Consider the following 12,863-nt stretch of genomic DNA (forward strand, 5'->3'; position numbering starts at 1 on the left):
ATGCTGACGATGATGATTCTTCCAGAGAGAGTAGTAGTGAAGAGTTGAGCAAGAAAATTCAAGCTCTTCAAAAAGATATGCCCCGGATGATGAAAGAATTCAAAAACATGAAAAGCAACACCACTGGAAGTGACGAAGTGGACTTATGGTGTACAAACTGCAAGGAAGAAGTAGGCTCTCCTAATTTCTCAACCTCAAAAGGAGGTGTGTTTCTCGTAGGTGAGAGTATAGAAGATCCCCGTGTGGTTTGTGTGATGTGAATCGTTGGGCCAAATATCCCCTCATACTTTTCAACAAAAATGCTTGGTTGGGTTCCCCTCTAACCACATAACCCTCTCTACTTGGCTTGATCAACAACGTGCCAACACCGCTTTGTCGACAGTCAACACAGCATCAAACCTAACCACCTCCATTCTAACATGCGACTCCTCATGTGTCTTATTGCATTGTATCTCCGATGTCTCATCTAGTATCTTCATGATCTCCTCAAACACAACTCTAGGTAGTGATGTGTGGCACTCTGTCTCCTCTAGAAGCACTACCACTTCCTTTGGATTCTTTGCCTTAGCAATGACCACATGAGCTCTCTTTGTCACCACTAACGATGGGTCTCCTAACCTCTCCGAATGTATAGATAGGTGTTGTGTTAATGACAGTGGTCAAATGTGCTGTGGTAGGTAGGAGAGGTTGTGCAAATAATATGCGTGTTGAAGTGACTACCTCTATCTTGTCCTCCTTGATCATCCAAGAGTTACTTGCCTCATCTAGGGAGCCTATTGTTGTAGTATACTACTAAGTATTTTTGCCTGTCACGCAAGTGACCTGGGTTTGATCCTTGACAATGACACCAAATGTTTACAGGTTGCAATATATAGGGTTTAATAAATGTTACAAAAATAGAAATGTAACACAAAAGTAAATACAAATGCAATGTTTCAGGAAACCATAACTGTATGTTCCATTAATGCTTCTCTCAAGTACATCACATGACAATTCAAGACGAGATAACATTAGATGCCTTTCTCGTGAATGACAAAGCATACATGTACTATCAAAAGGGTTCCAACTCAAATGTGATGTTATAATGCCCTTCAGTAACTAACAACTTCCTAATACATATTTAACTATCCTCAAGAGATAATAATACAACTTTATGATATTTTGCCTTTGATGAATACTAATTACCTATCCTTTCGACATGTGAGCTTATCAATTTATCATTACCACTATATGCTGCTAGAATATACCTTATCACTGGTCACTTTCCACTCAAAATAACTCGTGCTTTGTTCTCCACCTTTGATAATTGGTGAACCCCTTTGTATCACTTGCCAAGTTGAAGGCTTCTCAAAGATGGCACAGACATAAGCTTTGATCTATGTGCGTTCTAGACACCTACCGGCATGAACGATAATGTTCAAGGAGATCAAATGAGAGAAGGAAGTGTGGAGACAGAGGAGGTGAAGCATTTGTAACCTTGGAACACCCTTCCTCCGCCATACTCACTAGGACCCAAAGAAATTTGAAAGCTCCAACTACTTCTAGTGCACCATTTGCTCTTGTCACAAACAAGCCACATATTGTGCGAATCTCCGATCATAGTCTTAAAGCTCCTGAAGTCCAAGTACATTATAAGTCTGTTCCTGAGCCATCTTTTGATATTGTGGAATTTTGTAAATCCTCTAGAATTCAAATTTCTCTTGCTGAATATTTGAAGCTAAATCCCAAAGAACTTGACAAGCTAGTAAAGTTTGTTCATAGAGAGCATTCTCAAATACATTCCAACATCCATCAGTTTGTAGATAACAAATACCTTGTTGCTTAGCAATTCACTTCTCTCCTCCTTGGGAAAAGAGGGAGGTTTTTGTAACCGAAATTGAGGTATATTCTACATAGTTGAAATGCTTAGTAGTGAAATAACAATGTTTTTCTTCATGATTTGTTTCTTCCAGTAGTCTGTGTGCTACGACAAAGTGAGTGACCTGTGTGTTACATTTTGGAGGAATGTTGGTAAGCTGTGTTTTATCAATATTTTAAGTTATTCATTTTAAGATTATAAGAATATTTTAAGTCCGTATGCTTTGAGTATTCAAATATCTTTGTTCTTTGCAAGCATTTATTTCATTCCTTTCATTATTTACACCAAATTCATTAATTGCATTTTTCTGTCATTAATCGCACAAAGTCCGTATGCTTTGAGTATTCAAATATCTTTGTTCTTTGCAAGCATTTATTTCATTCCTTTCATTATTTATACCAAATTCATTAATTGCATTTGTCTGTCATTAATTGCATTTGTGCGATTAATGAATTTTCTTACTTGTTACAATCATTTGTTTCTCGGAAAGGAGGAGGCAAAGTAAATATAAGATTGAATTTGAGGGAGCTGCCTCTTTTCGAAGCACAGGAAAATCATTCTTTTCACAATGATTTATCTAATGTTGCAAGGTTTGTCACTCTCCATTGAGCAAATTGGTGAAGAAAGCACAGTGGCAAATTCGTTTGTTAATACTGAGATAGATTGTCTTGTTTAAATGAGATACAGTGCAGGTTCCAAGGGACACTTGAGTGTCTCTTGGAGTGCACTATCCTATCCTACAACATAGATTATGTAGATCATGCAGATCATGTGTTTGACTTGTGGTGAGCTCTTCTGTATGCTCCCTTCCAAATCTATGAGTTGAGAAGTCAGAGGTGAGGTTAAGTAATGAAAAGTTTCAAAATTTTTTTACAGCAAATATTTCTTCAGACTTGGTGAAAACTGTGATGTTGTTTTGAGAATCGGTATTTTTTATTGCTTTCTGCAGTATAAGCTAAATAGATTCTGTACTGTTATTGTGATAGACATTAGTTTCCATTTTATTCTGATAGAAATCAGATATCATGTGCAGAATCTGTTAACTATGATTTAGGAAACGTATCAAGGTATCATAACAGTTTACTAAAAGCTTCTAGGAACCTTTGAGTGGACAGTAGGGCTGCTACCCATGTGAAGGAGCTGTTACCCATTGTGGGGGTGCATCCTTGTGGTTCAGTACAACTTGTTAGAAACAATAGTCAACCAAGATAACTGTGGGGGGGGGGGGGGGCGGCGTGAATCAGTTATTCAATAATTAAAACATTTATCAACCTTAAACAATCTTATCCATTCAACCAAAGTAAACAACAACCATAACAAGATGCACATAGAGAATTACCTCAGATATGTTAATTAAGGAAACCCTTGATCAGAGGGAAAACCCCAGTGGGAATGATGCCCACAAGATGATGTACTAATATAAATATTCCTTGTTAGAGGATGGACCTTGTTAGGAGTCTATTACAACATTTAGTACATATGAGTCTCTATTAGGAGATAAACAATCTTATCCATTCAACCAAAGTAAACAACAACCATAACAAGATGCACATAGACAATTACACCAGATATGTTAACTAGAGAAACCCTTGATAAGAGGGAAAACCCTGGTGGGAATGATGCCCACAAGATGATGTACTAATATAAATATTCCTTGTTAGAGGATGGACCCTGTTAGGAGTCTATTACAACATTTAGTACATATGAGTCTCTATTAGGAGATTTGAATCCTTGTTAGAAGATTCCAACCCTGTTAGGAGTTTTGCCAATCCTGTTAGGAGTTTTGCCAATCTTGTTAGGATTTGTAGAAGACAAAAGGACCCACTGTCCAAACAACTTCTGGAGCAAGACCACTGAACTCACTGTCCAACTGATCTCTCAACTATTCCTTGCAGAATATTTGTATGTACTGTACTTTAACTTCTTTCCTTTGTCCTGTCAACTCGACCAATCACTGTCAAACCTTGTAGACTAGGTCACAAACCTCGGATCCAAGTATCAAACTTCGGATCACGCATTAAAACCTCGGCAACGAAGTTTCCTTCACTTTTGCTCTGCTTTCCTTATCTTCGCATTCTGCTCTTTGTGTTGCTTACAATCATTCACATCTTCTCCATACATGATAAAGAAAAATGTCCTTTCTTTATATCGAATCCATAAAACAATTCCTTGAGTCGGCTGTCACACTTTCTCAATTAATTATTATAGGACCACATTAAGAACACGTTACACTTAGCCATAACATTAATCTTTCGCCTTGTAACTTGAATAACTTTTTGTACACATAACATTATGACGAGCTAGCTTAGCCACGTCATCTCCAACACGTCTTCTTCACATCTTTATCCTTGACTTCTCAGAATAACAACTCTGCTAGGAGATATAACAAGTTTACTAGAACATGCCTCTGTAAACTATCTCAGAATAATTTTTACTGAAACTTGCATAACTTCTTCTAGACTTAATATCTTATGCGTCTGAGGTTAGTTGCATATACTAGACACATAGTATAATCTCCCGTTAACCTCACTACTGAAAGTACTCAACGATCTGTCCGTACCAACTTGATCTTTACCGCTGTTCTTCTATCAAATACCATAGAAAATTGTTATGTTGACATCAATGACAAACACAATTGTGAATGTAACATATCATCGTGATAATGATCGAATCATGTTTCTACAATACTCCCCCATAGGAATACCATCAACATTCATGCTTCCAACACAACTTTCTTGAGCTTTTCCACAAAAGATTAGGTCACTTGCAATATACTACATTGCTAATTTCGTAGCAACTTAGTAAGGTAGTAAGATCAATGTTTGCATTATAATATAGCAATGGGCAATCTATATGAACGACAAAGTATTAAGAAACAATGATTGTATAACCTATACAATGTGCTGCCTAGAGCGGTCTTGAGATTAGTGGCTTGTGATGCAGGCAGAATGCTAATTGAAAATGAAGTTGATGGAGCTGAATCTAGCTACTAGACTCACAATAATTGTGGAGCTTCTCCCAATGATTTTCGATTGTTATCACAGACTCTGCTTGTTGCCGTGAGACAAAATTGTAGAGCATAAAGAAACTTGAACAAAAAAAACAAAAAAAGGTACTCGCATGGACTTGGTGAGAGCATAAATAAGCACCCTGTAAAAGAGCATAAATAAGCACCTGGTAAAGGCACTCTTGATTACAAGAAGAGGTCGAGGTGGTAGGTGCAAGCCAGCTATCGTTCCCAACCAATTAAAAGATTAACTCTATTGGTTTGAATATTTAAAAGAATTATGAGCTTGATAAAAGATGGGCAATTTCTCAAATAATGAGCCAATATTAAAGATAATTATAAAGGTTATCCTTCCTCATGATTTTAAAATATATTCGCATCATGGTATTTATACCACCTCTATTTGTACGTACATATAAACATATATGTGCATAAATTTATTGCATATTTCTTTTGTAATGTTATATTTATTTACACACACACATATATAAGTGCAAGTACATATGCCAAGATAACATGGTGTCAATATATGGAAAAAAATCAAAAGACTACACAGCAATCTCAGATAGAAAAAGTAACTATTTTATATTATTTAAATGCTTAATGTTTTCTTGATAAGTGTTATAAACTCACTGGGTAGCTCATGGTTGTCCAATGTACACTCTTGCTTGCCTAGCCGTTTACCCTTAGCCATGGTGGTTCAGAACTCGTACCTATTTGCCTAGTGATAGGTAGTGCCCTCGTGACTAATTCCTTACTGGCAATGCTTCTCCCCTTCAACGTGCTTCTGCAACGCAATAAATTTTCCATGATAATATCATATTGCTCAAATCATAATTTCTGTAACAAGTTATAGTTCAGGAAGCATTATAAAAACTAGCTATCATTTCACTTTCTAAGGATGAGTAACCGACTTTCTAGCACTTCAAGATAATAATATAATAACATCATAACGATTAACTAACATGTCATCTTCATATGAAATCATAAGGATTAACCATCTTACCATTTCACATGATCATAACAAATTTTACCTGTCAACTAACTTCACATGAAATCTCAACGACTATATGAACATTTTTAAATTAAGCCAGAAATTGGGATGTAACATACTCTTCCACATGTGTTTCATTGTCCTCAATGAACTTTGAAATTTTAACAAACAGAATAAAGGACATTTAAAATAGGGCCAAAATTTGGGATGTAATACGTCCCATGCGGACTTGACTTGCACGACGTTAAATCACCAACATCGACTAAGGTAATGGTGCCAAAGCTTAGACATAACAATCCTTGCTGGCCGGAAATGGCTTCCGACCAGCTTTCTCTCACATTAGCTACTGCCTCCACTTTTGCCAGCAATAGCTTCCCAAAAATCCTTACAAATAATAGGAATGGAGCAGGGTCATCCTTTCGTTATTAGAATACAATTGGAGTATCCTTCTTCATAGTAAAGCTTTGTCTCTCTCTTCATTGTTTTGTTGACTTCTTCGAATTGCGTAGTACAACTCCTCGAACATTGGTTATAGCTCGAGTTTTGCTTGGTGTGCTTTGGTCCACAGAGACTGGCTATGATGAGCTTTGATTGGTTAATGTATTTGATCATCTTAAGAAATGTTCTGAACAATATTTGTATTTTGAGCTGCATCAGATGTGTTATGGGAAGATCTATTTGCTGTTTGTGTAGTATTTGTTGATGTTTGATTGTGAGTCACCTGACTTTTGTTGTCTTTTAAACCATTGAAGAACACATCGCTTATTTTTGCTATCTTCATCAACTTGATTAATGGCAAATTTATCTGTATGTTCCTCAACTCCTTAGTCACACTATGTCCCAGCTTCTTTAGCTCTTCATCATACATAGTACTGCTAGTAGCTTGTACCTTATCCATGTTTTGGATTCCAATTCTGCTTTGTGTAGTGTTGACATTGTGATTGGTATTGTTACCTTGTTGATATTCAGGACAATCTTGTGGATAACTCAGTACAGTGCTTGCATTTGGATGTGGTGATGTGTTGAAATTGTTAGGAGGAATAGATGAAGTTAACAGTTTGTTGTTCCCGTTATAACTCTACTCTTGGTCCATTTCCTTGGGACTGTTGGAATGAATGCATCTCTTTTGTGCCTTGAACTAAAACATTATCATTTAAAGGTGAAAAAAGCTAAGCCGATTCTTGCATTGATTAATTTTACTTCTGGTGGGAACTCCAATTGTGGTTTCTCCACTGAGCCATTAGTTGAAGGTGGTGGAAACCTTTCCATTGTGCTCTTCATACACTTCAAACTCTTGAGAAACTGAGAATTTCTTAAAAGTTAGACATTGATCATATCTTACTGTAGGGACAATCTCATATCTTGTAATTGGAGGATTTTCTTGATCGGTCAGGTCATCCACCACCTTTTGGAACACATTTGTAGCTGTTTTGTATTGAGGACATTACAACTCTGAATGTTTATTTGTTCAAGTATCCTACATTACAGTGTGGTCTCAGCTTAAAAGATCTTCTCAGTAGATTGGCTCTTAGAAGTTGGTGGGTTGTGAGGTGGTGACAACACATTTCCATTATTTGCATTTATATTCCAAGTCTTCTTTTGATAGCCTGGACTGTTTTGTATCACTGGTCACTTGGTTTGTACTGCCTTGATAATTACCACCCTGATTGTTCCTTTTATAATAGGCATTGTGGTTGTTACTTTGATAATTGCCATCCTGGCTATTTCTTTGATAGTTTCCACTTTGGTTATTTCTCTGATAGCTCCCCTGGTAATTTCCTTGATAGCCCCCTTGGTGGCTATTTTGTTGGCCCTAGAAATTCCTTTGCATGCTTTGATGTTGATGCTTATAATTTCTCAAGTACATGACCATTATGGACAGCTTCTTGACGTGTTCAAAAAATTCCATCATCTGTTCTTTCTCTTCTTGTGTTATTGTAGATGTACTTGCACCTTAAAGATATATAGTGGAGCTCCTAGATGTAGCAGAAGTTGATTCGATGGATCTTGAAATGCACATTGTTAGTCTTGATTACTTGCAATTGTCAGTCTAGAACTTATTGGTGTTACTAATATATCCTGTCTCATTTGTTGGCCTACTTGCATTGCTCTGGCATAAGCTTCATTCAGATTTGCAGAGCAGGATGCAAACATGGATGTAGAAGAATCCAAGGTTGTAATACGTTTCTAATGCACCTGCATCTTGAACAGTTTAGGGAGCTTGCAATCATGTGTAGGCCTTGTGAAAACGGTTGTCAAATGAGTAAATAATCTCTTGCTCTTGCTTCCTGATAGCAGCAAACTGTTTGTACTGGCCCCAGTGATATATAATTTTCCAATGAATGCCATTTTCAACTGGCCTCATGTGGTTATGGACAAGGTTGGCAAATGCACAAACCAATAGAAAGCCTCATCTTCTAATGAGTGAGTAAAGAATGTGCACGTGACATGCTCATTCTGAATTCTCCTGCTACTCGAGGAATCTTCAAGATCCTTGTTACACTCTGCTATTCGTTTGGGATCAGTCTAAGATCATTCACCAAAGTATGTCATGGAAATCAGAATAGATGATATGATGAATTGATTCATGAATTGCTGTCTATGATTTTTTAGGAATCTTAACTGCCCACACTGTTGACATTAAATGTTAAATGAATGATCAAAGTAATCAAGTAGAAAAGACATCTTCTACTTACCTTGGTCATTGAATGGATGTTTATTTCCACTTTCTCTATTTTTTGCATTGGACAGTTGGAAAGGAATTGAGAAGAAGAAAAAGGGTTCAAACAGTTAAATGAGGGGTAAATAATGATGGGGCATGCCGAAGGCTTGACGTGCTTTATAAACATTTCAGAAAGAAATCATGCTGAAACTTGTTAAGTTTGACCATAGAAGTTAAGTTCCTGTAATAATAATGTGAGAAATTCATTTTGGGTACAGAAAACTCAACTCAATTCAAATATTCTGTTGCTATTTGAAGCTATCATACCGATGTTTTTGTTTTGGTCTGAGATTCTGCTAGGGTTGAGGATATTCCACATACTTTCGGTTCTGGATGCCTGGGAAACGATTGCCATGAACTAATTATATCTGATTGAAAATTGTTCTAGATTTTTTGACATTGCATCACGCTGTACTGTGTTATTTGAGTAACTGTATTTTTGTTTCTCTCCCTACAGAGCCTTTGTTGAAGACTCACAAGCCAGTATTAAGCTATCTTCTCAGGAGCAAGCCTTGCCTGGAATTAATGACCGAGTTGTGACTGTAAGTGGCACCCTGGAGCAACAATTACGTGCGATTTTCCTTATAATTACGAAGTTGGCTGAAGATCCAAATTATGCACAATATGCGAATGCACCACTCTCATATTCAGGTAAATTGTCAGTCTGGTTTGTTTTTATAGTAGGACAAATGCTCTGTTCTTAGGTTTTCTTGTTTGCAGTGTTTTGCTAAATGTTACTATTATATCTCTTTTTTGATCACTTAAATGGTGGTTGGCAATTCAAACCTTAAGTAATGCCAAATTCATTACACTTAAAAATCGGCTACCTGACAGATATATGTGGTGTGGTATTGTGCTTTTATCACCATTCCACCATCCCGGTCCTGAATAGGTTTTTTAACCTCATAATCATCGTAGAGCTATGCCCATCTTTCATTGATCATTAAAGGGAATGTGGTTAGAGGGTGCTTCTGTGGACTACCTCAACACAGGTAGCTGATAATTGTATATAGATTTCAATACAGTGAAGAAGAAAACTGATGAAAAATTAGTTTTAGAATACTTTGTCAGTGTTTCATAGAGAGGTATAAGAATCGAAGTAAGCAAACTACTCCAAGGAACATAGAGCTAAATAAGGATATCTTTTTAACACAGGGTTGAATCACAAAGGGACCCTAATTGAAGATACAGTATAGTAGATAAGTTTAACCTATAATGGCACTTCTAGATATAAGTTTGGAGGCTATATATTTACGTCATGATCAAGTCAAGTCACATTAGTTGCAGTTCTTTGGGAATTAAGCATATTCTATGAAGATAGACTGTTCTACTTCTACCCTCTTTTTTCTTTGATAGGTAATTGGCCAAAGCCTAGTATTAATTATTATTATTATTATGTGTTAATCTTGAGTAGATTCGAACTTCCCTAGTGAGAGGCTCGCAATTTATTGATGCGTTGTAGGCTCTTGCCTACTTCTACCCTCTTTTACCAATATATGAGTTTTTATTTTATTCTATCACATTCTTTAGGATTCGTCAAATAGATGAGGTCTATCTTCATAGACATCATGTACTACAGAGATCCATTGACACTGTAGCAAAAACCAAAATGGGTCTGCCTATTTCAAGAAATAACATAGCCTGAGCTTGGTGCATCTCATCAGAAATGGCTATAAATAATGGCTACATTTCACTAACACCAGCAAATAGAAATAACAATGTTTTACTATTCAGTGAAGTATAACATTGAAGAAATTAAATAGAGCTAATTAAACCTTTAATAGTTAAAGCTGTAGAAACTGCCTATGGATGTATCACTCATGTTGGTTCACAAGAACCTATCTCTCATGAGACTGGATGGAACACTTAACACTCATTGCATCTTGGTGATGTTCACAGAGGTAAAGCTCCTGAGACTTCTAGGAGGTTTCCCATCCTAGTACTACTCCAACTCAACTTGCTCAATCATAGAGTTCCATCCAAAGGTAAGCCCACTTTTCTTGCAAACCTTTAGTTAGTGTTGTGCCTTATAAACCATTCATCAAAAAGCCCCTTTAGCACATCAATTGATAATTTGGAGATATTTACAACAAGTCAAATTTTGATATTGCTTATAGGATTCATCTGTTTTGTTTTTGAGTCAAGCTCATTGACCCAAGTTTATTAAGTAGGGGTTCACAACAACCCATCTCTCATGAGAATGACTAGAATGTTTTGCACTTGTTGAATCCTAGTGATGCTCATAGAGGTGAAGCATTAGGATGTTGAACAAGCCTAATAACTGAGGGGGAGTTGAATTATTATTTCATGCGCAATTGACGAGACTTTTCCAATTGTCGTTAATCACTTGCATACATCCACTGCTACCTAAGATCTTTCAATTAAAGCACGACAATATACACCAACACAATGAACACCAAATTTATATGTGGAAGACCTAGTTTGGAAAAAAATCATAGAGGAGCTAATTCTCATGGAGTGTATAATAACACTGGTTAATGTGATACCGATTATGTGATTTACTACAGCAAGGCTAACTACCTGAATAAAGGGTATTATGAGTAGGCTAACTGCTTGGATAGCCGCACCTTAAATATAGAAAGGCTTAAAGAAATTAAATCTCTGGAAAACCATAGAGAATCTAATTCTAATTAAATCTATAACAAAGAAGCTAACTCTCATGAAATGTATAGGCTAATTGCTTGAATAAAACCTATTTTTAGTAGGGTAAACAACTTGAAAAACCACAAAGAAGCTAATTCTCATGAAATGTATGACAACACTAGTTAAGGTGACATGGATTAGGTGATTTATTGCAACAAGGCAGTAGGCTAAACTGTTTGAAAAACCACAAAGAAGCTAATTCTCATGAAATGTATAACGACACTGGTCAAGGTGACACTGATTAGGTGATTTATTACATTAAGGCTAACAGCCTAAATAAAGGGTATTGCTGGTAGGCTAACTGCTTGAATAGCCCAACCTCGAATATAAAAAGGCTCATTGTCGATACAAATACTCATTGTCAACAGAATGAGAAGTGAAACCAAAACATAGTATAGTGTTAGGCCTTTGCAAATTCCAATTAAGAACCATCTACACCTCTTTGATCAACTCGTCTAAGTAGTTCACATTTTCATTACTAATTAAACACATACAGCTAATAAGCATCACATATTGCACATCAACATGCATTCGAATATGCATACTTATCGCACATTGACATTAGTACTTCAACACACACCAACATTTACTTGAATACATAAATGTTTTCTTTATATATACCATTATTCAAGATCACTTTTGTTGACTGGGATACTACCAGTGTACAAATTCAATTGTTACATTTAGTTAGAAGCATCAAACTATCATGTCCCCATCATGACAACACTAAGGAAAGATGAATGTCTTCTTTGTGTAATTTGTGAAGGCCATCAAATTGATTGGGTGGATGGTTAAAGATAAACTAAAGTGTTAGCTATAGTGGTGAATAAGCCAAGGAGACTATATTTTTGTCTCATGTGGGCATGTTAGCACCAAGCTGTTGATGTGGATGATCAAACAACGTTGTCTTGTTACCTAAGGCATGTATTGGCCATTAGCGGAGAGACGCCATAGGAGGTAGGAGGGGGATTCCTTGGCGTACTTAACAGGTTGGTTACGTTCAAGGAAGGAAGGCTAACCAGTGAAATGGGGAGATAAGAGGATATCTTAGAGGTGGGAACATCACATAGGGTGTTTGGTGAAGTTTGGAAAGTCTGGAAGAAACTTGTGAGCTTACAAATCTAGTCACGACCTTAGACAGGAATGTGGGACGCAACCCTCAGAAGTCCATCAACCTTGACTCCTTTATAACGAATGGCCTTGGGTTTTTGAAACAATGCGACAACTTCAAGTAGTGTGACACCCAATGCGAGATGTTGGGAGTAAGAAATTTCAGGTGATATAGACTCGACGAACTTGAATCAGAAACCACTACAGTCATATTCAAGCCAATATGGACCGTTCAATCTTGGGTTGTTGAACCCGACAGTGAAGAGCACCATGGAAATGTCGTGACTTGAGCAAGTGTCATGGACAATGTGTCACAGATCAGTAGCAAGTTGAATGGGCTATCTTTTCATCACCATTGACGTAAGTTAGAAAGAGTCTCCTGACAGTGAGAAAAGGGGGAAGCTATGTAGCTAGGTGGGTCTAAGTTTACTGTGCATTTGTAATGGTTGGATGTTTCCTTCATTTGCATATTTGTATAAAGTATGACTGTGAGTAATGTCATTTAATA

At 36.8% G+C, this 12,863-nt stretch overlaps 1 protein-coding gene across 1 annotated transcript in view; it reads left to right on the top strand.

Annotated features, from left to right (window-relative positions):
* BTR1L (binding to TOMV RNA 1L (long form)) overlaps positions 1 to 12,863 on the top strand; it is a 76,087-nt gene that overhangs the window by 25,958 nt on the left and 37,266 nt on the right. The window contains exon 4 of the mRNA XM_089827947.1: positions 9,039 to 9,232. Within this exon, the coding sequence (XP_089684073.1) occupies positions 9,039 to 9,232 (194 nt within the window). The remainder of the gene's footprint in view (positions 1 to 9,038; positions 9,233 to 12,863) is intronic.

The sequence above is a fragment of the Cupressus sempervirens genome, chromosome 1 (genome assembly GCF_028749045.1).
Source record: "Cupressus sempervirens isolate cs-2001-9-10 chromosome 1, ASM2874904v1, whole genome shotgun sequence".
Taxonomy (NCBI): Eukaryota; Viridiplantae; Streptophyta; class Pinopsida; order Cupressales; family Cupressaceae; genus Cupressus; species Cupressus sempervirens.